The sequence below is a fragment of the Perca fluviatilis genome, chromosome 5 (genome assembly GCF_010015445.1).
Source record: "Perca fluviatilis chromosome 5, GENO_Pfluv_1.0, whole genome shotgun sequence".
Lineage (NCBI taxonomy): Eukaryota > Metazoa > Chordata > Actinopteri > Perciformes > Percidae > Perca > Perca fluviatilis.
The window spans coordinates 34,906,437-34,934,185 of NC_053116.1; the positions used below are offsets into that span (position 1 = coordinate 34,906,437).

Sequence of the window (27,749 nt, forward strand, 5' to 3'; positions counted from 1 at the left end):
TTTTTTTTGTTTATGTTTTTTTTTTTAAAGTTGCCATTTATTTAAATAACCTGAATTCCCTTTTTTTTGTTTTTGAATCCATCCATCGTTTTGAAATCGTACTTCAATATATTGTAGAGTACTTCAACATCTCCCCCGTCCCTCCATATCCACCTCCGTCACGCTCCGGCCAGCGCTTCGGGACAGTGTGCATTCTGTGTGTTAAGTGTGTGTCGAGCCTCAGACTTTGATGCCTTTCACAGCTTTGTTGATGCTCTCCAGCAGAGCTTTGTTCTCGGGGCTCTGGAAGCAGTCCTTGTTGGTGTACATGTCGGTCAGGGTGCTCACGTAGCTGTCGAAGTTCTGCTCCGTGATTGGCCCCTGCTGTGGTACAAACAACAACCAATCTCAGCTGAGAAAAAGCACGGGAAACCAACGCCCGTGTGCCGGTCAACACACGAGATTCAACCCACCTCCAAACAAAATGCATCACGGGCCCTGTTTTAACGATCTGAGCGCACGGCGTGAAGCGCCTGGCGCGGGGGCGTTTAGGGCGTGTCCAAATCCACTTTTGCTAGTTTGACGGCGGAAAAAAGGGTTGTACTTAGCGTCTTAATTATTTCATAGTTGTGTTTTGGGCGTACCATGCAATAAACCAGTCAGAGGGACAATCCCTTTACACTAGAGGTGTGAATCTTCACTGATCTCCCGATGCGATTATGATTATCATGTTAGCGATTCAATTCGATTCGATATCTCGATGCATCACGATTCATTTTTCTATTAAAGCCATGTAGGATATTTAATTCATAGCTTTTCAAGCTTAAAAAAAAAAACATTCTGCTAAATAAATAAACAATACTAAATAAATTGGATACATAAAACTACAGCACTGTAGTGGCATGGCACTTCCTGAATGTGCAAAACATAACAGAATATGTAAACAGAAAGTTGTTAGGCCTACATTAAATTGTAAACAGAAATAACTGATTATGAGCCGGCCGATTATCGATGCAGCATCGTCCATGTCCACGATTCGATGCATCGATTATTTGATTAATTTCAACACCTCTACTTTAAACGCCAGGCGCGTTTGTATCTTGGCGCATTGCTATTATGATTTGCATCGTAATATTTTCATTTGTTATCTTTTGCATGTCTGTGTGCTGCTGCGCTTCACTGTGTGTGCACACTGTGCATAAGCCTAGGCGCATTTTACTAATGCGCTGCTAAAATAACAATGAAATGCTGCGCTATTGGCTTTAGACCAGGTTTTTGTTGGTCAATGGTGCGATCACTTCCCGCTGCTTCAAGAGAGCAATACGCCAAGCATGCACCTGAACACACCGCCCTGGAAGAGCAGAGCACAAAGATGGGCGCAGGTGCATTTGCTATTTAAACAACGTGGGTGCTGGACGGGAAACTGACAACTGCGTGGGTCTTAAACTAGCAAAGACACTTGCGTCGGGCTTTGCGCTGCACTGCGCCGGGTGCGAGATAGGGTCCTGAATCACGTGTGTCAAACTCAAGGCCCGCGGGCCAACTCCAGCCCCTTGCAAATGTTGATCCGTCCTGCATATCAATTTAGGTTCACAATACATTTTAGCCTGCCTAGATGCGCGCCAAACTAAAAATACGGGAAACTGTTTTCAAACTGTAATTACAGTATGTGACACTCAAAGCAGAATCTTAGCAGATTTGCCGACATTTACATTTTGGGATTCCCACACAACCGGTCAGTTTGCATATTCAGGCCTGTGAAACAGTTTAGCTTGATTTGCTAAACTCTATGATGGCTAAGGAACTTTTTTTGCTGACGTTTTGGGGGCTTTATGTCGACCAAACAGCAAGTGAGAAGGTTATACGATACGAGCAACGATACAGTCAAAGATATTTGACTTTTTCGATTAAATGAAAGCACGCCAATAAACTGTGCGTGTCTGGCCCTTGATGTTATTCTCATTTTCCAGTCGCGGCCCTTAGTGAAGTTGAGTTTGACACCCCTTGCATTAACCCTCTGAGGACGAAAGACGCACCGGCGTGTCCAAACGTGGTGGACAAAACTCCTACCCAAAAAGCGATATTACAAAATTGCATTTTAGACATTTATTTACTATTTTAATCATATATAACCTAATACTTTGGTAAACTCATTTCAAGCACGGAAAGAATTCGTACAACACGTCATAAGTTAGGTTTGTTTTCAAAAAGAGATTTGAGGAATTTCAAAAAGCCAATCAAAGTTTTCGCTTTAGTACCAAATTCTCTCTTTATATAGAAAGAAATTGGGCATCACTATACGGAAAATTGAGTTTGCTGAGTTGTGAACATTTGGATATGAAACACGTGTGGCTCGGTTATATGCAAATACCTTAAAAAGGTAAATTTAAGAAGAACACCTGTGTGTGTGTGTGTGTGTGTGTGTGTGTGTGTGTGTGTGTGTGTGTGTGTGTGTGTGTGTGTGTGTGTGTGTGTGTTTGTATGTGCGTACGTACATGCGTGCGTGCGTACAACAACTCACCATGTGTGGCAGGCGTACATTAGCCAGGCTGCGGATCAGAGCGCGGCTGAGACCAGACAGCTCCATGAACAGAGCCTCGTTCTGCTCCTCGATCAGCTTGTTCTCGTGCTCAATGCTCTTCAGGTTCATCTCCATGGAGGAGATCTGCAACACACAGCAACACAACGTCTACAATGGTGCCACTGTAGGCACAAGGTGGCCTTTTATCTGCGACTGGAAAATAACATTTGAAGTAATTCTATTGTCAACTACTTCTATGGAAATCCCCAAACCAACAGTCGATTGTGGGATTCTTATTCTTGTTCATGTTTAATATGATCGTTTGTGTATGTCCCAGTGTTGTAACTTAAGTCATCTTTGCTCAAGTCCTAAGTTAGTCTCAAGTCATTTGGTCCAAGTCTCGAGTTATTTTTTGGGGGCAGGTCAAGTCAAGTCATCCCATCAATCACATGTTGTCATAGCAAGAGTTTGACTGACAGCCAGTTATCCAATCATGATTCACAGTTTGTGCTGCTGCAAAACATACTTGTTAGTTAGACAACAACCTGACAACATTAAATTAGATTATTTTATATTTAACAGCTAACATTCAAACTTATGAATACATGCGAGTCATGCGAGTCATCATGCCTCAAGTCAAGTCTCGAGTCATTAACGTACAAGTCCAAGTCAAGTCTCAAGTCATTATTTTTTGTCAAGCCAAGTCATCGAAATGGTGACTCGAGTCTACTCGAGTCCAAGTCACCAAGTCTCAAGTCCACATCTCTGGTATGTATGCACCAATCACCAAGGCTAATTCCATGTAGGGTAACTACTATGGCAATAAATTCCTTTCTGATTCTGATTCTGTGTTGTGTGTGTGTTTTACAGCCAGGTGTGTCTTCTCCCTCTGTGTCACAGAGCTCCATTGTTGTTAAAAACACATCAATGAGCCACACTGTTGCCCTGGCTGACATGTTCCTTCATTGCCTTGAATACACACACTAGTTTATTTGGACTCAATCCCACATACACCGTCCTGCTGCTGCAAAAACTAACTAGAGCACTAAATGTGGAATAATCCGCCACAGAAAATAGTCCTGGGCAAAAGCACAATAATTTCCTCCTGTTTGCTCCTGTTTGAGTAATGTTTGCTAAAACCTACAGTGGACAGCTTTTTTTCTTTTCTATTTGTGAGCCGTTTTTTTTTATAGATTTACATCTTTAGGGCGGGCTGAGATCAACAGAAAAGTTGCGGTATAAATATATGAAAACATACTGAGGTTGCAGTCACTGTTGGCAATAACAAAATATAGAATATCACCTGCCTTGTGCTTTAAAGTGAGCTTATCTAACTTTTGCTAAACAGCGGCAACTGTTGCCACAAACGGTTATTATAACAGGATAATGGTAAATACTAAATTGTAGCAGTGACAGTAGCATAAATAGAGATGAATTATCAGCTAACTGCCTGTATAACGTCAGTTAAAAAACAGTATTTACCTTAGTTTTACCAAAATTAGCTACTGTAAACTACTGTTCATACCAGCAAAAAACTTGAGTTTGTGAAATCAATCAAGGTTTGGGTTCTATTGCTTATGTATTCAACTTGTCATTGGTAATAGAAAGGCTGTTATTTCTTCCTTTAAAGGCTTCATAACTGGTCTGAATGACTTTAACATAAACATAAAGTTTTACAGCTTTGTATTTGTAATATGTCAACAATATACCAAAATGTCAAATGTTCCTCAACAGGCTCAAATGACTGAATCAACTACTCTGAGTCTCACATATGACTCAGTACTTCTGTCCTGTCACAGGTTCAGTAGTCTTGCGTTGCCAGACCTATCTCCACAGCGCTGCGGAGGAAGGTCTGGCAACAGGAGCATACGCTCCTGGATAGAACAAGTCAGGGATGGTTTGCATTTCTTTAAACCAATCACAATCGTCTTGGGCGGTGCTAAGCTCTGGACACAGCAATGGTGCCTCTGCAAAATAGTCTCAGAAAGGAACTTGTTTTTTGTGGAACATTTGCACCCCGATAAAAGAAAACGCCACATCCAATATTAAATGAAGTTAACTGTTCACACAGTACAGTAATGTTAGGTATATAAATTAGCTCATGGTTAAACGTTATTTGCTCTTACCAGTGTATCGCCGTGTGTACAGTGTTTTGTCCATAGCAAATCCCACCAATCGCTCCCAAAACGTCCCCGTTAGAGAGTAAATGCCGTAAACATATTCTTTGTAAATCTTTACAATCATTCCCTGAAGAAACCAAGCAGGCCTGCCTTGTTGCACGATCCAAATTGTCCTTAAAACATTTTCAGCGTGTAGGTTCCGCTTAATGTCGCGCGAGCCGACCAAAGTTTAAAGTAAACACAAAGAAAGCTGAAAGTGAAGGCCATCCGAAGGGAACTTCCGGCGGCACCAGAACTACGCTGTAAATGAGCTGCTGTCGATATAGACTACATGTTCAGTGATTTATAGCCTAAAATAAAACAAAGAGAGAAACACACACCTGAGTCTGCAGGTTGACCATGTCAGCCTCCATTTCATTGTTGGATTCATTGAGGTCGTTAATCTCTTTGTTGAGCTGCTTGATGTCCTCATCGTTGTCCAAAACTAAAGGAAGAGACGTAGAAACATTAGAATAGAAAAGAATGGTGTCTGGTCTGCTCATGTTTCAGTTGCCCTATGCATTTTCTATTTGATATATTTTCTATTTTGGGATAAAGAGTATATCAGTTTAGGCTAAATCATGGTGTATAATGCAGTGGTGGAATGTAACTAAGTATATTTACTCAAGTACTGTACTTGATGTACTTGTACTTTACTTGAGTCTTTTCTTTTCGTGCCACTTTCTACTTGTACTCCACTACATTTCAGAGAGAAATATTGTACTTTTTACTCCACTACATTAATCTGACAGCTTTAGTTACTTTACAAATTTTAATTTTTACAGACAAAACATATGTAGTTTATAAGATATGATGTTTTATTATAAATTAAACTACCCAACAACATATAGGCCTACAAGTCCAGCTGAAATGAATGGCCGATTAAACAGTTAGTTTCCAGTTTCTAAAATGGGAGGATTTTTCTTCATTGAGTACTTTTACTTTTAATACTTAAGGTACATTTTCCAGATGATACTTACATACTTTTACTTAAGTAACATTTTCAATGCAGGACTTGTACTTGTAACACAGTATTTTTGCAGTGTGGTATTAGTACTTTTGCTTAAGTAAAGGATATGAATACTTCTCCCACCACTGGGAGAATTAAGTTTCCTAACCCTCCGTGTGTGCCTGAACTTGGTTCCGTAACCGACTCAACATTCTCTGCCTTAAAAAGGATTGGTGCCTTTCTCACACACGTCTAGACACACAAATTTATTTATAGATTTTTTTTCTTCACCACATCTTACCATCACTGGCCCTGAACTTGGTGCTCAGGTAGTCCTCTGAGGGGTACTTGGCCTTCTTCTTTGGGAACAAGGCTCTGGGGCACCCTGAGAGGCTGGAGACGCACAAAGGGGGTCACTGCACTATTCTTTTTTTTTGTGACTAACATTTTTTTTAACCAGCATACAAAACATACAATTGGCAAAATGAACATATCACCCCGCCTCCCCCCTTCCCTTTGTCATCACCTCCCACCCGAACAAAAATCAAGATGACACAATATTCAAGACCAAAGTTTTTTAGGCCAAGGACCCCTTAGCTGAAACAGAGACAGACCAAATCAAAACAAATCACAAATAGGCCACAATATAATAACAAAATAGACAATAAACCAAATAAACATGTTCATGTTGCGAGATGTATGTTTTGTATTTTGTTAAAAAAAAAAAAAAAGAAGAAAAAAATAAACTTTGTGCATCTTACCTGCGGTGTGTGAGGAAGCTTCCGTTAGCGTGTCCGGAGCCGTCACAACCTGGGGTGGGACAGGTAGGCCCCTCTGTCTTGAAGGCCTTCCAGTTGAAGGGTGTGCCGTTCAGGTGACCCTCCTTCTGTCTGCGCGCCGCCAGCGGACACCCGTAGGCGCTGCGGTGCGTGGCGTACTTCCCACTGATGTGACCCAAACTGTCGCAGCCCGGCACTGGGCATCTGCAGGGAACAGAGGAAAGGAGGAAAACAAGAAGAAGAAAAACGAGGAGAGTTTTGCAGCAAGAGGAGGAGAAGAGGAAGAAGAAGAAGTATTGAAGCCAGGCAGCAGGGAAAGAAATAAAGAGAGTGAGAAGGCACAACGGTTAGACAAGGAGAATCCAAATCCAATCTAAACTGTAGAGAATGTTGAGAATATTATAATAGATAGTTATGTTATATACTTTCTCTACTGGGCTAAATTTAATTTCATACATCTGTTTTTTATGCAATGGATAATATTATTGATGCATGAGCTATTAATGTTCAGCACATGCTGCTATCAACATGCCGTTAAATTAACTGTTTTGTGTGCAAATGCAATATGAAGCCTTATGTATTTCTTATGTATTGACAATCTATTGACTATCTACGACACTCTACCATGAACTACATTCAGAATCAGTATCTGCAGTAAGTGTATTTTCCCATCAGTGAGGGCCTGATTGTTTGATTCAGTTTAGGGGGCAGGTCACTACCTCTGCATATGATTCACAGTGACTTTCCTCTCTCTCTCTCTCTCTCTCTCTCTGTCTTTCTTTTTTTTATTGCATTTTACTTTTACCGTCAGTCTCGCTAAAAGAAGATATTATGGCTTTCTGAGCGGTACGAACTTTAAAAGCTCGGAGTCCTCCTGGTTGTCCTTGGTAGGAGTTTTAATTCCACTTTTCTTGGCACGCGGGCACCCAGAGAGACTGAAAACAGAAAGTATGGAGTTGATAACATAGGCTTGAAAAAAGGTCTGGTGAAGTGATTGCTTAGTAAAGGGAGAGCACATTATCAGGAAGAATAATTTTACAGAGGTTGTTCAACCAAATTACAAACCAAATCAACTCAAAGCGCCTGATATGGCCGAAAATGGGACCATTGTGAAAGGTGTGGAAATGTGTATGTGATCCCTGTCTATTTCTACCATGAACTGTCACTAGGCCTCTCTGACTGACTGTGTGTGTGTGTGTGTGTGTGTGTGTGTGTGTGTGTGTGTGGGTCTGTGCGTCTGTGTGTCTGTGTGTGTGTGTGTGTCCATGTGTGCGTGTGCGTTTTTGTGTGTGCGTTTGTGTTTTTTGTTTGTTACCTTCTGTGGGAGGAGTAGTTTCCTGTGATGTGACCCGAGCCGTCACATCCTAGTGTGGGGCATCTGGGAAAGGGCAGAGCAATGTTTCACACTTAATACAAGGTCAGCAGAGAAGAAGAAAAAAAAAACCAACAGCATCGATGTTTCAGAGTGAAGTGCCTTCAAGACAACAGCATTATGCAGATGAGAGAAATGGTTCTCGCTTATTCGTTTTGCTCGATTTCTTACTCACTCTTGCGAGCGATGTCTGTTTTAAAGTCATTCTTTTGAGGCTTCTTTGCCATTTAAATACTTCATGTATCGGGGCTGTGAAAAAGCCTACTTTCTAGTAAAGAGCTATGACAATTTCATTTCACATTTACATGAAGTGATTGAAGTGAAAGCGAGCATAGTCCAAGCCAGCAAAAAAAAAAAAAAACCCTGCCATGCCAGATGCAGCAGAGGCAGCGGAGGCAGCAGCCAGCAACAAAAGATAAGTTAACGTCAGCAGAATGAAGCATTGTGGCGTTAGACGGTGTCAGTAGCAGTGCATTGAAGTGGCAGTGAAAAGGCAGTGAAGGTGTAGAGCAGACATACTTGAGTTCAGGGGTGTGGGCCGCCATGAGGGACCGAAGGCTCTTATCAGCGAGAGGACACCCAGACAGACTGAGAGAGAAAGGAGAAAGAGTGAAGGACAGGCAGAAGAAGAGAAGGACGGAAAGAAAGCGGAGAAAAGCCAGTGTGGGTGGGATTGAAAAGGGAGAGAGGGAGAAGGACGTGAGCGAAGGGGAAATCAAGAATGCAAGGCATACCAAGGTCATTTAGGAAGAAGAGGACAGACGGCAAGAAGTAAATTACTGATGCATATCAAAGTCAATGACCGTCTTTGCTTTCCCGGGCTCACGCTACATTATTGCCTCTGGCATGTCAGGATCAAATAAAATATTTGAATTAGTCGTGGTGCAACCCGCTTTGGACTGGGGGTGCAGAGTGGGCGGCAGATGAGTCTCAACAGAGCTAACATTTCATATAAGCAGTGGTGGAAGAAGTATTCAGATCCTTTACTTAAGCGAAAGTACTAATACCACACTGTAAAGTGAAGGTCCTGCATTGAAAATGTTACTTGAGTAAAAAAAGTATGTAAGTATCACCAGGAAAATGTACTTACAGTATTGAAAGTAAAATTACTCAATACAGAAAAATCCTCACAATTTTAGAAAGTGGAAACGATCCAAACAGTTGTGTGTTTAATCGTCTTATCATTTCAGCTGGACTTGTAGGCTGTTATATTGTTGGGTAGTTTAATTTATAATAAAACATTGTATTTTATAAACTACATGTGTTTTGTGTGCAATGTGTAAAGTAACAAAGCTCCAAAGCTGCCAGACTAATGTAGCGGAGGAGAAGTAGAAAGTGGCATGAAAAGAAAAGAATCAAATAAAGTGCAAGTACCTCAAATTCGTACTGAAGTACAGTACTTGAGTAAATGTACTTAGTCACATTCCACCACTGCATATAAGACTTTATATACCGTATATATATCGCCCAAAAATAAGTCTGCAATGGTGCATACCTGCGATGGGACGCATAGTTTCCAGTGATGTGACCACTGCCATCACAACCTGGTGTAGGGCAGCTGGAGAGGACGAGAAACAGAGAGAAACAGAGATGTTAGAAACACCTGAAACGGGCCAGTACTCACCAGTACTTAGTACAGATACCTCTGATTTTTGTCCACATGAGTACCCTTACTTGTTATTGTTATTATCAGTATTATTAATAGGCTGGTATATATACCAAAAGAGGCTATATATCATGATTAATTGGGAAACACCAAGCAATTCTATGTAAAATTAGACATTCAAATATCTCGACAGCTACTGGATGGCCTGCCATAAAATGTGATACAGACGTACCATTTAGGATCAATTGTAATACTGTTGCTGATCCCTTCACTATTTTTTTTAAAGATAATTTTTTGGGCATTTTCAGTCAGTCCTATCGGTTAGGTAGGCTTACATACTTTTCAGTAACCGTTCAACCTCGTCATCGGTCCAAGCAAAAACATTGCTGGTCTTAAATTTTTTTCGCCATTGTTGTTCTTTCTCCAAAGTATTTCCCGTATTTATAACTTCTACATCCATGATTTTCAACCGCAGAGTAACGTCAGACAATCTGCTTCTCGTTGACACTGGCATGCAAATGCCCAGGGTATTGGGAATACTCATGTGATTTGCGTTGTCAGACGTGTTAATATGGACCGGGATAAGTTCTGCTACTGGAGCTAAAACTCTTGTGTGGACGGAGTTCGTTTCTGTCTCAAAACGGCACTTAAAAAATGAAACCGGAGTAGTGTGGATCTAGCCTCATCCTCAGTACTTTGTGTTTAGTGCTGATTAGAAAATGTATGCATGCTAAACACACTAAACTAAGTTGATGAACATGTTAGAGGTTATACCTGCAAATATCAGTTAGCATTTAGCTCAAAGCGCAACAGCCTCACAGAGTCTCTTTGTGACTTACGAGAGCAGCTCTTTCTTGCTATCCTTGGGCTGGAACTTGACTTTGAAGCTTGGAGTCGTAACCTCTCCCGGGTACTTCCTGTCTTCCAGACAGTCCTGCATCATGTCACAGTCCTCTGCGTCCGACGAGACAAACGACTGGCCTGTGTGCTCCATCTGAAAGGACGATAAAAACAGATGAGCACAAAAAACGCCTTGGTAATTCCTCTGTGATTCTTTTTTATTCTTTAAATTGTGTTGCTGTGTGGATTGTATTGACGTTTTTTTTTTTTTAGACCATTTTTGAGTGACGGCTTTCTTGTAATAGTTTAAACATCGTTTGTATACACGCAAAAAAACTTCGGAAACCACCATGTGCACACAAGTCTCTACTCTGATCCCTTTTCTGTTTTTTTTTTTTTTTCCACGACAAATGATGTTTCCAAATGCAGTGTCCTCATAAAAAATTCACACTCAAAGCCCTTAATATTTCTTTTGAAAAAGTTCAAAGGAGTAAAAAAATTTGCATATGCCAAAGTCAGGATGGTGCAATGCACCTGACACACCACCTCTGTTACACAGTGCAATGTTTTAACTGTACGGTAACTCTCGCATTTCAGTGAAATAAATGAATAATAGAAAGCGGAAAAAGGGGACAGGAAAAGAGACAAAGTGATGTAAACAAGTAAGAGTTTCTCATTCAAAAAGCTTAGGGGTGATTTTTGTCTGTTGTTATTTATGTTGCAATGCTTCCTCTGTGACTATTATCACAGGAAACACTGCGTGTTTGGAGGTATGTACTTTGTTTGCTCCGTCTAATTGTACCGACCTCGTCCATTTCCTCCTCCCTTTGGCGGTTGGGTTTGGTGTAATCCAGAGGTCCCTCCCACTCCTCCTGCTTGTAGGCGTTTAGGTTTGGTGACGTCATCCCGCTGCTTCCACCGTGATGGAGTGAGGAAGAGGAGGAGGAAGGGTCCGGGGACCGAACCCCGGGGCTGGTGCCGGACAGACTGCCCTCTCGTTTAATGGGCTTCTTCATACTCAGGTCCAGGGTGCCGTTCTCGTCCACCTCAATGTTTATTTCCTGGAGAACACAGGAGACACTCGGGACTGAGGCTGCATCACAACATCAGCAGCAGCTTTCCATACAACCAATGATGAAATAACTCCATAGTTAAGCGTGATTTATGGTTCTGCGGAGGCTCCAGGCAGAGCTTTCGCCGTGGCCTACGTAAGTGGCCTGAAGTTTACACTTGTGCGTTGGTGTGTGCGTCGATCTCTTTAAGAGAATAGCAGGGCCGGCGTGTGCGTGAGGAAGGGTGGGGGGGTGGGGGGGAGTAGAGCGAGTGAGAGAGTGACGGTGATTAGCTTCGGAGCGAGTAGCGCCCCATGTACAAAGGCTTAGTCCTTGTCATAGCGGCCGCAGGTTCAACTTCGACCTGCGGCCCTTTGCTGCATGTCATTCCCCCTCTCTCTCCCCTTTCACATCTTCAGCTGTCTTATATAATAAAGGCCTAAAATGCTCAAAAAATAGTCTTAAAAAAAAATTAAAAGTGATAAAAGGCCTTTAGTTAACAGGGCAAGACGCATATCGGCTTGAGCCTTCCTCAGGGTGTGGTGACACAAAGAGTGTCTTGCCCTGTTAATTAAAGGCCTTTTATCACTTTTTGTAACCAACCTTGAGTGCCTGGACATATGAGTTTTTTTAATACTAATTCTTACTCCTTTCCGTGTACTTTATTCCCTTCCATAATGGTGGTTAAAAGGATACCTGAAGCGCTCCTGCCACTTTCTTCTTTTATAAATAAATAAGACAATATGAAATAAATAATCATATGAACACATAAAGTAAAATATATAAATGAACCAATACTTTATTTCAAATAATTTAATAAAAAAATTATATATATATATATATTTTAGGAATATATTTGTATTATGGAGAGGAAATCGTTTTTTGGTTCATTATGGCAACAGCTAGCTAGCTAGGTAGCTCGCTCCTATTGGCTAGGGGACCCAAAGATAAAGACTCATTGGGTCTGTACATTGTATTTACTTTTCTTTTCTTTAACACTGAAAACCATGGTGCTCCAAACGTAGTTGGTAACTGGGAGAAAATAAATAGAGAAAATGTGCTAATTAATACATAAGTATTCTCAAATACAAATGAGTAATGCAGTCTCCTCTGGTGCACTTCAGTGTATATGAGAGGCAGTCCTGCATAATGATGACTGTGATTATTGAATTACCCTCTTGAGCCGATTCAGTCGCAGCGCTATACATTCATTGACATACCTACATTTTTCTGAATCATAACTTCATATAATCCACACTTGCATTCAGGGAGGGATCTAGAGTCAGCTTAAACTAAACTTCCATGTGGTGAAATGATTGATTTGGTCCTGTTTTCGCCCATCCACCTTCATTTGCTTGTAAAATTGCCCTCAAGCATGTACCAAACAAGCATTAATACAGCCATACAGTAGTGGGATTAGGGCTGAATGATTAATCGTTTTCAAATCAATTTGAAAGAATGCAATTAGCTAATCGTGAAGACCGCGATTAATCGAATGTGCAATGTTTAGTTGGAGGTTTGGGTGTAACATTTGGTTTAACATTTTCTATTCCTCTTTTTATTATTATATTTACAGTTTTTTTTCATAAGTCCTAAATAAATGCTGGAATAATGTTACAGAAATGTCCTATTTTTATTTCAAACTACTTTATTTAACATGATCGGAGGAGGTGCAACGTGTAGATGCTGCTATTAAACTGAGACATATCAGACCTTTCAGTTTACAGGAAAGTACTGATATTTTTTTTATTGGAATTGTTTTTTTTATTATTATAACTTTAGCTTTTGTGATAAATGTTCTGTGTTTGACTGTTCAATGTTCTCATCCTTGCATAAGAATATAGAGCGGTTTTGATGGTGTCTCATGTTATAATGATCCATGACATGTTTTATCTGTTACACAATGAATATTGAACTTTAGCTAAACTTAAAAAATAAAATAAAACGCAAATTGAATCGTAATCGCAATATCTGGTGGGAAAAATCGCAATTACATTGTTTCCCCAAATCGTTCAGCCATAATTGTGATGCACTTTTTCAGAGCGCTACATGTTTGAGTGCTTGATCGCTTAAGCATGTTAGTAATGATATCTAATGTAGTCGGGTAATACTTCGCCAACAGCACCAACCCCAGTTCATCTCTCCGTGCTCTATTATAGTGCTGGCAGGTGAACAGAAAAAGAGGGGTGAGATGAGCCATGTTTTCACTATTCATCTAAAATGGCGCTCGTACGGGCTGGTCAAGGGCCAGAAAAATCAAAGGGGTTAGGAGAAGAGAGAAAAACGGGAACAGTTCCCAGAAATATCCCTGGTTGATGAGCTCAGTGTTCCAATGTTTCAATATTGGATTTCAACTGGCTCCGACTCTGATTCCAGATCAGTCCCAGGTTGATCTGCGCCGTTAACACTGCGCAGGCTAAGGCCTGCTCTTGGATCGGCGCCTCGCACGAACAACACCTCCCTCTGCTGTGCTGCCAGAGACGTTAATCTTCACTTTTTATCTTTCTAAAACCATGTCAGGAAATCGGAAAAATGATGAAGCAGTCACTTTCTCTCCTCTGTGAGGCAAAAAGGCTTTTAAAAATCACAATATGGGGGAAGTGGTGCTCCAATTACACCTCCTGTGCACAGGGTGGGGAACGAGGGAGTGAGTAAGAGATAGACAGACAGAGAAACACAGAGACTTGCATAGGGAGGAAGAGAGGGAGAGAGAAGAGAGTAAAAAAAGGAGATGTGAAAAGAAAATCAACAGAAAGAGTGGCGGGGGTTGAGAAAGGGTGGAAGATCCGTCCGGCAGATAATGAAAAAAGGCTACCTGGTGGCAAAGTAATCCAGGGAACTGGCAGTCAGCCAAATTCAATAACAACTTGAAAAGTGTGTGGGATGGAGGGATGAAAGCATAAAAGAGGACGAAGAGGTGATGCAACTGCATCTCAACACCATCCTGTAAGCCAATGCCTCCTGATTATATATTCATGCAGAGTTGATGGGGAGGGGGGGGAGACAAAAAAATGAGCAAAAGACAGCAGAGGAGAGGAGAGGAACACCCATTTGCTACCCACTACTATGCTAAGAAGAGAAGAAAGGGGTAACACTTTTGTAACAATGACATCACCCATAAACAACTGATTCATCGCATATTTGTAATTTTATCTTTGGATCTCCCTAAGACCTATTCCATCAAAAAGTGTACAACAATTCACAGCTGTGTGTGAGATAACTCTCTTATTACCTCACACATTACAGTGTTGCACCATTATGCTACTTGCACACTAGTTACTTCATCTATCTTTTGCTATCTTATTTTATTTTATCCTATTTGTTATTTTTTGTTTTTTTCTGTATGTGTGTGAGTGAGTATGTGTGTATGTCCTTGTATATATCTAATTAGGCGATGAAGGGCTTTTTTTTCCCCATACTGTCTTTTTTTTTTTTTTTATTGCAATCCTTAATCAGTGCTAATTAACATGGAATGAACACATACATGTGGATAATTATGGTCTGCTTACCTTGTTTGGGGGTTTGGTGCTGAGGTTCTCAGGTTTCTCCCAGCAGCGTGTAGACAGGTTCAGGATGGCAGTGGCAGCCATGTGAGCGGCCTCGGCATCATGGGAGTAGTCGTAGGCCAGGGAGGAGCTCTTCCCGTAGCCATGGAGACTGAGGCTGGGTGATGGGGACTTGGGGAACGAGGGCTTAGCTGTAGGTGGACGCAAAGTCAACTTTAGATCAGATGATCATAAAAATAGGATACATAGACACAAAAGGCGTACTGTACATATATGTCCTTGCGTGGATCACCGCTTTAAATGCTGGGTGTGGTAATTAAAACTAATAAAATAAGAAAAAAGAAAAAGACAAAAAAGTAAGAAACAATAAAGGAAAAGGGGGAGAAAATCTGAATTTTCTTTTGTTGGGAGAAAGCATGTGTATTACACAAATCTTAGCGGGGCTTTAAAGGAATAGTTTGACAGTTAAGAAATATTACTTTTCTTTCTTGCTGAGGGAGAAGATTGAGAACACTCTCATGTCTGTACACTGCATATGAAGCTAGAGCTGGCAGCTGATTAGCTTAGCAAAAAGAAACAGCGTGCCTTTGTCATTCGTATAAAAAGCAGCCAGCGGTCCTCTCTTACTTTTGAAGGCTTTGGGTGACGTTTCGCTGGTGGGCATCTTTGGAGCGAGCATGCGCTTCCCGAACACTTGAGCGTCGAAGGCCGCATAATCGAAGGACACCTTGGAGTACTTCTCCAGCTCCTTGGCAAGGTTGGCGCGAGGCGTGGCGGGCGCCATGTTGGGCCGGTAGCTGCCATACTGGGGCACCTCCAGCTGCTTCACAAAGCACATGGGCCTGTGAGGAGGAAAGGGAGAGTGAGAGGATGTCAGAGTAGGGCTGGGTTTGGGGTGTGTGTGGGGAGGGGGGTGTTAAGAGGGAGGCAGGGGATGGGGATTAAGACAAAATAAAGGAGAAAGTAGAATAGAATAAGACAAGGAGAGATGGGATATAAAAGAGGATCGACGCAGTAAAGAGTTGCACGATCCACACACAAAAAACAAATAAAGAGAGGGGGGGAAAAAAGAGAATGAGAGAGGAAGGTAGAGTGACATAGAGAGAGAGTAAAGATAGGGGCAACAGTGTACTTAGCAGGAGTGCAGCAGGATTAAAAGCTCTCTTATCAGCAGAGGGCACATTTGCATGTTGTACAGCATGGAATTTATGAGCTTTAAGCCCTCTCGTTTTCCTGGAGAGCCTGGGCTTTTGTCAGACCTGTTGGCGTAAATCCACTGATAGACCGGGGTTAGAAGGCAGAAGGGCGGCGGACGAGAGAAAGAAGAGAGGAGGAGGAGGAAAGAAAGAAAGAAGAAGGAGTGGTGAAAGAGGGAGGCTCCAAAGCCCTCCCCCCCCTTTGGCCCAGCAGGTTTTTTTTCCTCGCACTTCTGCCTTCTGTATAACTGATGTATCACAGTCTCTGGTCTCCGACCATATGCCCATTAATAAGCTCCAGTACATGACCTGGCCTGTAGTCACACTGCTGTCGGGGTGGCCTCCACGCTGTGGCACACATACATGCTTGCATCTTAATTCCATGCTTACTTGTGTTTAACTAATTCCGTGCATTGCCAGACCTTCCTCCACAGCGCTGCGGCAGAGGGTCTGGCTAGTGAACACAGCATTCTGGGACGGGAGTGGAACGTGCTCTGGTTTATTGGCATTTCTTTAAACCAATCACAATCGTCTTGGGTGGTGCTAAGCACCAGCAGCAGGCCCAGTGCCTCTGCAAAATAGCCTCGGGAAGGAACTTGTTTTGGTGGAACACGTGTACGTTCAAAAGTTGTTTTAGTCGTGCGAGAGAAAACTCAGATTGGACAGATAGTCTAGCTAGCTGTCTGGATTTACCCTGCAGAGATCTGAGGAGCAGTTAACCACAGTCCTCAGAAATCCAAGTTCAAAATGCCAACACAAAGAAAGGGGAAAGTGACGGACATCCGGCTGTAAATAAGGGACATCCTGCGGAATCAACGGCGGCACCTGAACAACCCCGGAAATGAAACGTCGTCGATATAGACTAATTCCATGCTTACTTATGTTTTTTTTTGTAGATTTACGGACATTTGTAATTTATTTATTTACATAATATTTTATTCTTCTCTTCCTTAGATGAGATTCCTTCTATAAAGCCCGGGGGGGGGGGGGTTCTTGATCTCACCTACACAATCTTTCTTGTATTTTTCTTTTCTTTTTGTGTTTCTGTTGTCTTGATTTTAATGTGCATATAAATAAATAAAAAATCTTAGGCAATCCAAAGCAGTATTTTCATGACAGCAAAAAAAAAAAAAAAACTTTCTACCACTGATCACAGGGGATTTTTTCCCCCCTTTTTATTTATGCAACATGGATTCCATTAGAACATGGATTGCATGAGGAAATTCTTCAGCCCTGTACATAACAGACAACCAAGCTCATTTTAATAACAATCTGAGGAGGAAAAACAAAGCAAGCCTTATTATGTTTTAATCCTCAATGCTTTGTCCGACCACTGATGAGGTTTTCCTCAAGGAAAGCAATTATTTTTTCCCTATCCCCCCGCATGGCCCCTGTAACTTGCATAATTAGCTTATCGGCTGCATTATTAATTAAAATACCAACGAGGAAGAGCGCGGACTTAGCATAATACCAGTGTCTGGTTTGTGTTAATTATCATTCTTCTGGCCGTGATCGCGGTGTCTGACCGGTTCAGGGAGATGAATGGGGATAGAGAGAGCTCAGTGTTTGAGGTGACAGTAATGATTGAACCGCACTCAACGCCTCTCGCTATACTGAGCCATTCACAAACCAGCTTCACCTCTCGCAAGGGGCACTAACACCAACCAAGGTCTTTCTCTGTGCCTCTCAGTAGTAAAGTAGCTAACCTTGAGAGGGACTCAACTGTGCCGAGCTTGGACTGGAGGAGACAGCTTTCAAGTTTGTGAAAGGTTCACTATGCCCGGTCTGGGCTTAGATACGATAGATCTTGTCATTCACCTTCATCTACATTCATCTATGGCAGGATTCTTCAAGGTTTTTTAAACCAAGTACCCCTTAACTGAAAGAGAGATGGAGCAGGAATTCCATACTACATTTATTGTATAAAATTAAGATGCATATTAAACTGGGCCTACAATAACGTGTGGGCAGCCTGAAGCCTTTACACAACACTTTTTTTGCATAGAAAGGTGAAGATCTCTGATCTATGGAGCCTCAAAAACCAGTGGTGGAATGTAACTACGTACATTTACTCAGGTACTGTACAAATTTAGGGTACTTGTACTTTACTTGAGTCTTTTCTTTTCATGCCACTTTGTACTTCTACTCCGCTACATTTCAGAGAGAAATATTGTACTTTTTACTCCACCACATTACTCTGACAGCTTTAGTTACTAGTTACTTTACAAATTAGGATTTTTGCACACAAAACACATTTAGTTTATAAAATCCGATGTTTTATTTTAAATTAAACTACCCAGTAATATAATGGCCTACAAGTCCAGCTGAAATGATTAGCTGATTAAACTCAGAAGGGAAGGAAGTATGTATTTTACACGAATTTACTGACATAATCCCCCGCATATGACGTCAAGGGTCTGTCAAAACTTTCATTCATAATTGCCAATACCATCCCGAATCACGCGAAATATGGTAGGTCATTTTGCGGGGGAATTGTGACTTGACAAATTACAGACATGGCAGATTCGCACAGGATTAAGATCACAGACGACCTCCGCAATTATTCCTATAATTACTAGAAGGCCCCAGGTAATACTAGTCCCGTGGGCTCAAGACTTATTTCCATTGTGGTTCTTGATGAAGAGAAATACCTTCTACCTTCTATTGTACAAATGGTCCCACTCAACGTTTTATCATAACGGTTGCAGCCCTGAAATTGGTACATGTTAATTGATAAACTGGCACTGAGTCCGTTACCATGAATATACTCACTCCAGTTAACAGCTAACACTGCAGGTACAATAATGGTAGATAATCTAATGGAGATAGGCATATGGTGTTTGCAAATAGATAATTAGCACAGAAGGAGGTACAGGACATTTTGATAGGGGGGAAAGTTAAAGGGCAAGTATAAAGCTTTATATTTCTCTTTCCATTTTAATGATGTAATTAACAGTATTATTAATTAATGTATTCTGTTATATTTTTGATACGTCTGATAAGCTCTTGCTGTTTTTTGCCGGCATTTGGGCTCCATACTTATCTAATAACAAGGCAGAAATGTAAAAAGAGCTATTTGAAATGACTTAAGTGTGTGATTGGATACTTCTGTGATCACCCACCTTAACACTCTGTCGTTGGGACTTCCTTTGAGGTGCTCGCCGCCTGGCTGAGAGAGAAGCTGCTTATCGTGGCCCTTGGACAGCTTCTCTGCAGCAGCAATGGGGCATCCAGAAAGACTGGAGGGATGGCGGAAAAGAAAAAAAGATGAATATCAAAAGGAGAGGGTGCTGCTGACCGTGTAAATCTGCATCACACTGATGTGGACTGACACATTCGCTGTCCTGCATATATGAATATGTGAGCTTGCAAATGCACAAAGGGAACTGCGTGCCCTGCGCAGAACGCTCTCATCTGCAGAAACACAAACACACTCAAAACACAAATAGAGATTGACACAGATACTATAATGCAATGTGTGTATGAATACCTGCGATGTGTGTTACGGTTGCTGTTAACATGGCCCTGACCGGTACAGCCGGGGGTTGGACACTTCAGCACATTTTCATGCATGGCCAGAACTGAGGAGAAGACAACGTACACACACACACACACAATCACAGGATCATTAAAAAAAATCCACAATCTAATCCATACTTTTTAAAAGACTCTTTCAAAACCATAAATACAGCAATATGAGGTGAACCTTAATCAGAGAAAAGCAGGGAACTGGGCATTTAATGGACCTGTAGTCATGGCTACAGACAGTCTCTTTACAATCACATGGAGAGATGGTGCCAAGCAGAAAACACACTATTACTTTGATCCCTATCTGCATAGTTTTAGAGAACCAAGTCAGTGAACCAAATCAAAAAGGTCTGGGGGCATGCTTGTTTTACCATGTAGCAGATATATGCACTATTTTTCAAGCTGTTTGATAATAGAATGCCTAATAATCATTGGGAAAGACATGATCCTGTAGAGCCTACATCCTCTGTTTGTATCTAATTGTTCTCCAACTGTCTTCATCATTCTGAAACCAGCAAACCCAACAAATGATAAGGTTGAATTTTCACTCCTGCCACCTAAAAAGAGGCAAGAATTGTCTGATGTTACTATTTTTAAGTTACATAACATAGGTAGGGTAGGATTTTTTTTTTACTGGGCTGGAGTAGAGTTCACAGAAAGCCCCTGTTTTTAGCTTTCAATTTTCTATTTTGGTTGTTTGTATTCTCTAGCAGCAGTATGTCAAATGGTGAAGAGTGAATGGCTCGGTAATACTAAAATCCTCAAAGTGAGATATTTAGCAGCGACTGAGTTCTGATCAGAACATGAACTCATCACGATTAAACTGGTATTACAGTACTTGATGTCTAACTCCACAGTATGGAGAGCTGGTGGGTTTCTATCACTGTCAGACTGCCCTTGCCCCTCGTCACTTTTTTTTCTCCTATAAGACAGCCTGACACTGGGAATTGGAAATGGAACAAATGGCGATGATCTCTAAAGAATAAGGAGATGGAACTCTGAGTGGAGTGGAGAGGAGAGGAGAGGAGAGGAGAGGAGAGGAGAGGAGAGGATGAAAGAAGGAGAGGCGAAGGAGAGATAAGATGATAGGGGAAGGTGGGTTGAATGAGGAGGACAAAAGCAAGTGGATAATGCAATCAGACAGTCTGCTTGGCTGAGCGTGAAATCTAGACATATTTCAGACAACTGTACAAAAGCGACACCATCTGTATCTGCTCCTAATGTCTTATGTATCTCTGTAAATGCACAAGTTGTTTTGTGCAATAGTCTAAAAGTGATTTATGTGTTTTTTTCTAAATGCTTCCTAGGCTGAAATCCAATAAAAGAAAGTCAACCCAAATAGGGTCGACCTAGTTATCCTGTGATAATCATCGATAATTCGTCGATATTGGGGCAATATTGTAAGGTTGGCTATTGGTGCTTTCACAAAATATTTACACAATGAGTGGTTAAAGACAAATAATAGACAGCTAGAACAGTCTGGTAAGTTCAGAAAATGACATCACTTTACTGTAATGCAGCCTTTAAAACAAAAACAAAAACCCAACTCTGTGTCATAGTATGATATCCAAAATGATCCTACCCCTCCCTGCTGCTACTAGAGGTAGGCAAGCCAGTATCGGTGGCACTGGAGAGAGAAAAACGGAGCAAGAGGACGGCGCGATGCTCTATTGGCCTTCAAATTGAATGTTAACGCGACATGCATCTCCTAATTAGTGTTGAGCAGAACAGGAACGCCACCACGGGAGGGAGTGGAGGCCAAGGAGAGGGCAGCACTGCCAGGCATGTAATCACACTACTGCAATACTGTGGGCACCGTGCCAACTGTGAAATGCAAGGCCCGAACACATGCAGCATGTAAACAAACACTCCACCGCTGACTGGGGAACAACCTGCACTCCTCCTTTCTCTTTCTCTCTAACATGTTGTCATCTCTCTCTCTCTCTCTCTCTCTCTCTCTCTCTCTCTCTCTCTCGCTGTTGTCCCTTTTCACCCTCTCTTCGAGCACTTCCTCTCTGCTCTTCAAGTCTATTCAGCTGGAACCACTTCATCCATATCACAATGGAGAAGGGCGGATCGAAACAAAGCTCTGTGACTCATCGCTCTTTATTTGGTACATTGTGTTTGTTTGTTCGCTCTGCTCCCAGAATTAATTTCAGAACATCATTTGCTGTTCACTCAAACGCATGGCTCAATCAGTTTGGCGAACCATACAGGTGGTTTCATGCGTTTTTGGCCGATTGGTTACAAATGCGAGTTTACGACTCGCCATTTGTTAAAAGTTTACGATACACTTTTGCGTGGGTTTTCTTTTGAGGAAACCATTGTTTTCCATCCATGGCATTATGGAACAAAAGTAAACTTTCCAAAAATGTGAAACCTTCTTGAGATAGGTACTCCATCACACTTTAAATGTGTCAGTGCAACGTCGTGATCACATGCTAATGCAGTAATGAGCAGGGAAAGATGGGAATATGCTCTACGCTCTCACTCGTTGCTACGACACTGAAACTTTCTCTGTTTGTCTCAGCTTCCAGTCTTTATGCTAAGCTAAGCTAATTGTCTTACAGCTCTAGCTCCACATTTAGCACACGAGACGGGTACCAATCCTCTCATCTAATTCTTGGTTAAAAAATAAATAAAAAAATAAAAGCAAATAAGCATATTTCCCAAAATCAAGAGGAGTTTCTGCCTTTGATGTATGAAAAAGCCAATTCACTCTTTTTTTTTGTATTGCTTCCTGGTTTGTCCTCCTGAATTTGCAGAGCACTATCAAATGATGCTAACGTAGCTTGAAAAAAAGACATAAATAAAAGGACTAAATGTTCCTGATGTATTGCCTACATAAGCAACTTTCGTGTCTCAGTCAGTACATGTTGTAGCTCTGCCCCCCCCCCCACTTCCCTTTAGTTGCTCCACTCTGCCCTACCTTTGCTGAAGTAGCTCTTGCGGATGACGTCCAGGTGCTTGGGCCTGTCATCCATGGTGAAGTATCGCTGGTGGTGGATATCTGGGGCGCGGAGCAGCTCTCTGGGCCCGGCCGGCTTCACCTGCTCTGCCTTCAGGGCGATGGCTTGCTCCAGCAGGCCCAGGTTCCCTCGGGTAATGTCAAACATCTCGGACTCGTCCGTCACCGTGGAGCGCTGCGACAAGCTGTCTTCGTCGTCGCGCTCGTCATCCCCGTCCACGTCGTCAAAGTCCCTCTCCTCGGACCTGTCTGATCGCACCTCGATGATGTCAGGAGAGGCGGAGGACGCGGCTTTGTGGATTTTATAGTTCTCGCCTCGAAGGCTGGTTATGTATTCCTCCAGCGGACTGGCCCTGTGAGAGCCGTAGCTTAAAGGAGGGCTGGCCTTGTAGTTTTGAAGCGGGCTAGGTTTATGAGAGTCATATTTGTTGGTGTTGTAGTTCTCGAGGGGACTCGCCCTGTGTGAGTTGTAGTCCTCCAGAGGACTGGCCCTGTGGTCTCCAGCCGTGATGTGTGTTCCCTGAGCTGCGGCGGTGCTGGTGATGGTGCGGATGGCAGTTGGCGCGTCAGAAATGGGCAGAATGTGATTCACCTCCCTGTGGTCCTCTTCATCGCCTTCCTCATCCTCCTCTTCTTCTGCTAGAGTGCCCCGCCTTTGCTGTGCTGGCGTTGCCATCTCTTCCTCCTCCTCCTCCTCCTCTTCTTCCTTGTTCTGTTCATGGCGGACATCTTCGGGCAGATATTGGTGGTTCTCCTGGCTCACATGGTTGCTCCTTTCTGGGCACTCTTTCTCATCTTCTACCTCCTCCTCCTCCTCCTCCCTCCTCCAACTCCTCTTCAGCTGCCTCCTTCTGCAGAACAGATGACTCTTCCAGTACTTGAACTCTGCGTGCCACCTCCTCCTCCTCCTCCTCATTTATGTCCCCCTCCTGCTCGTCCTTTACTTCTTCACCCCGCTCCGCTGCCACGGCGACATCCTCCTCCGTCTCCACAGCAACAGGCTGCTGAACGGCCACAGTTGGAGCACTGTTGTCGGAGACTCGGCCGAGGTAGAGGAGAGAGTTGGCCACCTCTTCGGTGCACTGGGAGTGAGACTGACACTTCTTGGGTGCGGGCGGCGCTGCTCCGAGCTCAGGCTCGATGATCACACACTCCTCTGTGGGAACAGAGATGAAGAAGTCAGAGCTGTGACACGGACAAAAAGGTGAGTCATGCAGTGAGCTAAAAGCTATTGTTAGCATTATCTTTATCACCACTGGCATCACCTTCCTGCCTGCTAAGTCATTCTCTGTGATATAAAAACACCGGCTGGGACAGAGTGTCTAGATGTAAAGAAGCTAGAAGAAGCAAAAAGAAACTCACTCACAAAGTCCCCTAGTGGTCATTAGAAGGAATGGAAACTCAGCTCCTGTAATATTAGTAGTCTGGCTCAACAGGTGTACATTTCTGGGACATAACCAGACATCCGCCATGCGTCCCTTCCCTCTCGCTATCTCCGCTGTCGGGGGTTAGCGCCAGTGTTGTAGTACTCGAGACTGGTCTTGGTCTTAAGACCGGTCTCAAGACCACTTTTTGAAGGTCTCGTCTCGGAATCGATGGCATTTTTTCCTCTTGAATGAAGAGGACTCTGGATTTTATTTCAAGACGGATCAAGACCAAAACTGCAGGGATATTACTGAGTTGCCTCTGTGTTGTCTAATTGTATGTGTTAACATCATTACTGGGATTGGATGTAAAAGTTCCTGCTTCAAATGCAACCAATAACTTGACTCATTTCAGCGCCGCCCAGGACGGTTGTGGTTGGTTTAAAGAAATTAACAAGCCAGAGCATTTTTCCCCTATCCCAGAACAGATAGGTGGTGGAGCCAGACCATACTACAGTCTGGCAATGCGAGACTAAATAGTAGTGACTTTTTGTAATTTTTAGTTTTGTTGTCTATCTGTCAGGTGGATTAACATAGACAGCTGCACTTCTCCATAGATTCATTTATTGTCTTTCCCCATACATCTAGCAAACACTTGTCTGTGTTATTACACACTCACTAAATGCTATCTGCATCACAAATGATGTGGTCCAAGGACTTTCTGGGTCACTCTTAGCGACCCATTTCTAAGTCATTAAGAGTTTAGTTGCAGTTACGTCTATCGACGATTCATTTACGGGATTGTTCCCCTGCCGCCACAAGTTCTGCCGGATGTTCCTCATTTTTTACTTTGTGTTGGCACAAAAGTCTGGTGGATTTCTGAGGACTATGGTTAACTGCTCCTCAGACCTCTGCAGGGTAAATCCAGACAGCTAGCTAGACTATCTGTCAAATCCTAGTTTTCTGTCGCACGCTACTTTTGAACGTACACAGGTTCTGACAAAACTTCCCGAGGCTATTTTGCAAAGGCACTCCGTCCCGCGCTTAGCACCGCCTGAGACGATTGTGATTGGTTTAAAGATATGCAAATTAACCAGAGCACGTTTTTCGCAATGCTGTGGAGATAAGTCTGGCAATGCGAGACTAAGTAGCAGTAGACTTTTCCTCACCAGCGAAGAAGAGGCAAAGACGCCTGCGGTTAATATTAGCAGAAATATTTTCTTTTTTTAAGCAGAAAAAGCTCACCTTCATCAGCTGCGAATGTGTTCTCCTCCTTCTGATATGTCTCTTCTTCTTCCCTCTCCTCTTCCTCCTCCATCTGTGTCTCTTCCTCCTGTCCATTTGTCTGTCCATCCTGCGTCAGGTCTTCTGTCATCTCCTGTCTCTCCTCCTCTACAGCTGCCTCCCTCTCTTCCTCCTCCTCCTCCTCCTCCTCCCTGGTCTCTACTGCTTTCTCTCCATCCTTCTCGCCCTCGGCCTCGCTGCCGCTGTCGCTTCCCGCGCTGAAGCCCTCGTCCAGGGCCAGTTTCAGGGGGTGGGACCTCCTCTTGGAGGCAGGATGCTCTGCGTCCTGCTCCTGCTCGGCCTCTGCTTCCTCTAGCCGGCGCTTTCTGGCTATGGGGCAACCCAGAATGCTAATGGAGGGAAAAGAAAGACAGAGAGGGAGAAAAAGGACCATGAATACCAAACAGGGTTGTATTCGGGAATCACAAACACTCTAACTCATCTAATAAACTTTCATGCACCTCATCCTCGTGACCATGAGTGACTTTAAGCAGCATGATGGAGGGTGTTTATGTGTTTTGACATGAAGAAGGATGGAGTGGTTCTTTCAGGCAGAGAGTATGAGTCAACGGCGTGTCCTGGGGGGGGCGCCATGCCGGCTCACTCAGAAATCACAACCAATTGACTGGAACGTTTAATGAACAACTTGTACGGAGAGGCGGGCGGGAGCTGGGCGGGCGGGCGGGCAAGGCAGTGGAGGGTAAAATCCAATAAACTCCCTCTTACTCTCACCTGGGAGATGCCGAGGGAGATTGAGGGACGATCTATAAACAAAGTGCATCTGAAATTGCCTGCTGAACGAATACACATGTAAACAGATAGCTAATATCTGCCCATTCAATAAAGAGCAGTCACAAGCCAGTGACCTGCCCCGAGTGTCGCAAGGTCCCCGAGGGCGAGCGACACAGACGAGGAGGGAGGGAGGGAGAATTAGGCTGGAATACAAACTGAAGAAATCACATTTCACTGCTGTCCACTGAAAACTTTATCACTTAGGTTTAGATTTAGAGGCTCTGGGAGCTTTCTGTGTCAGCCATTATCTAACAGTCTAATCTCAAGCTCTAAAAATGTTGATTTTATATGTCTGGTTTATTTTTTTGCTCAAGAAACTAAGGAATGTCAATGAAGAGATTGTAACGCTCATTTAAATCAGTATTCCTGAAGCTGGGGGTCAGGGCACAAGATAAACTTTAAGATGATTAAAAGAAAAATAAAGCAAAGAAAAAACCGTTTCCACTACATCTTTTTTTTAAGATTTCCTGCCAATCTTTGCCCTTTTTTATTTCTTGTAAATGACTGCTTTTGTATCTCTTATTCGGGAAGTTAATTGGTAGTTTAACAAAGGAAACATAACTCTTTTGTTAAATCAGTTTTACTTTGGTCTCATTCTTGAGACCTTGGATTCAACTAACTCAAGTTTTTTTACATGGCAGCGGTGATATTTTCATATTTAATCAAGCTAAAAGTAAGGAGGAAAAGACATTATGCCTAAAGCAGTCTTTATGCTAAGCTATGCTAACTGGTTGCGTACAGACATGAGAGTGGTATTGATCTTATCATCTAACGCTCGACAGGAAAGCAAGTAAGTGTGTTTCATATAATGGCAAAGTATTCCTTTAAAAATATCAGGGTATCACGTGGTATTTTCCGAAAAGCAGGTGCTGTGGGGCAGAGAGGACGAGGAGGACAGACAGACAGAGAAGAAGGACAGACAGAGGATGGGGTTTTAATCTGCCCTACCTTCTGTGTCGTGAGTATCTCCCACTGATATGGCCAGAGCCATTGCATCCAGGGGTGGGGCAGCTGGATGGGATGGATGGAGGTTAGAGATATGTTTAAGACTCGGCGCATTTTAGTCCCTATGCAGAAGCAATGATACCCACAGGCAATACACATAGTCAATCAAGCAAAGCAAAGACATGCAAACTGAGCACACATGTCACACAAATGCACATGCACAAAGATATGTATCTCCCCCCCCCCCCCCAAACCGTCAAGCAGACACACATAATGCATGAATGCAGGTGGCATCAAGCCGAGGAGAACATAATATTGTATGTCGTACATCAACCCTGGCCTATATCCTGTTACTATGAGCGATAAGGATCAGCCGAAACCTGCTGTAATTTCCCCTGCTCTCTCTCTCTCTCTCTCTCTCTCTCTCTCTCTCTCTCTCTCAGGTTGCTATGACCCCTCAGGACAGCTCATTTCAATTCTCATTAACTTCCCCCAGCAATTGCCCTTTATTACTCCAATTATCCTTATTATTAATTTCACTTATTAAAAAATGCTGCATTTGCATTCTAAATGAGGTGCTCTCTGGCCTCCCTACTGTTTTTTTTTTCCAATCCAAAAAGCTTTTCTTTTTTTTTTTTGGAGTGCTGAGCTCAGTTCAATGCTCGAAGGTGAAGTGTGACAAAATGAGAGAGAGGATGAAAAAAATCATTTAGAAAGGGGGGGGGGGGGAGAGGAAGGACAATGGGTTTCATGACCGGTGAGGCCCTGAAAGCTGCCACCTGGATAGGAAAGGGGGAAGAGAAGAACTAGGAAGGTAGAGCAACAGAAAAATGAAATCATCGCCTTTCACCACCCTCTCTCCTCACGCTGTATCCTTCGATCGGACTGCAAAAAGATCATACGCCCCCT

At 42.8% G+C, this 27,749-nt stretch overlaps 1 protein-coding gene across 1 annotated transcript in view; it reads right to left on the bottom strand.

Moving 5' to 3' along the window:
- myt1b (myelin transcription factor 1b) overlaps nt 1–27,749 on the bottom strand; it is a 128,516-nt gene continuing 100,767 nt past the window's right edge. Inside the window, 19 exon segments of the mRNA XM_039800460.1 lie at nt 1–363; nt 2,501–2,644; nt 5,001–5,104; nt 5,910–6,001; nt 6,370–6,591; nt 7,242–7,322; nt 7,703–7,765; nt 8,279–8,347; nt 9,255–9,317; nt 10,205–10,359; nt 11,012–11,266; nt 14,767–14,954; nt 15,391–15,605; nt 19,082–19,198; nt 19,450–19,560; nt 22,407–23,276; nt 23,278–23,611; nt 25,065–25,453; nt 26,844–26,906. Of these exon segments, the coding sequence (XP_039656394.1) occupies nt 220–363; nt 2,501–2,644; nt 5,001–5,104; nt 5,910–6,001; nt 6,370–6,591; nt 7,242–7,322; nt 7,703–7,765; nt 8,279–8,347; nt 9,255–9,317; nt 10,205–10,359; nt 11,012–11,266; nt 14,767–14,954; nt 15,391–15,605; nt 19,082–19,198; nt 19,450–19,560; nt 22,407–23,276; nt 23,278–23,611; nt 25,065–25,453; nt 26,844–26,906 (3,679 nt within the window). The 3' untranslated portion in view covers nt 1–219.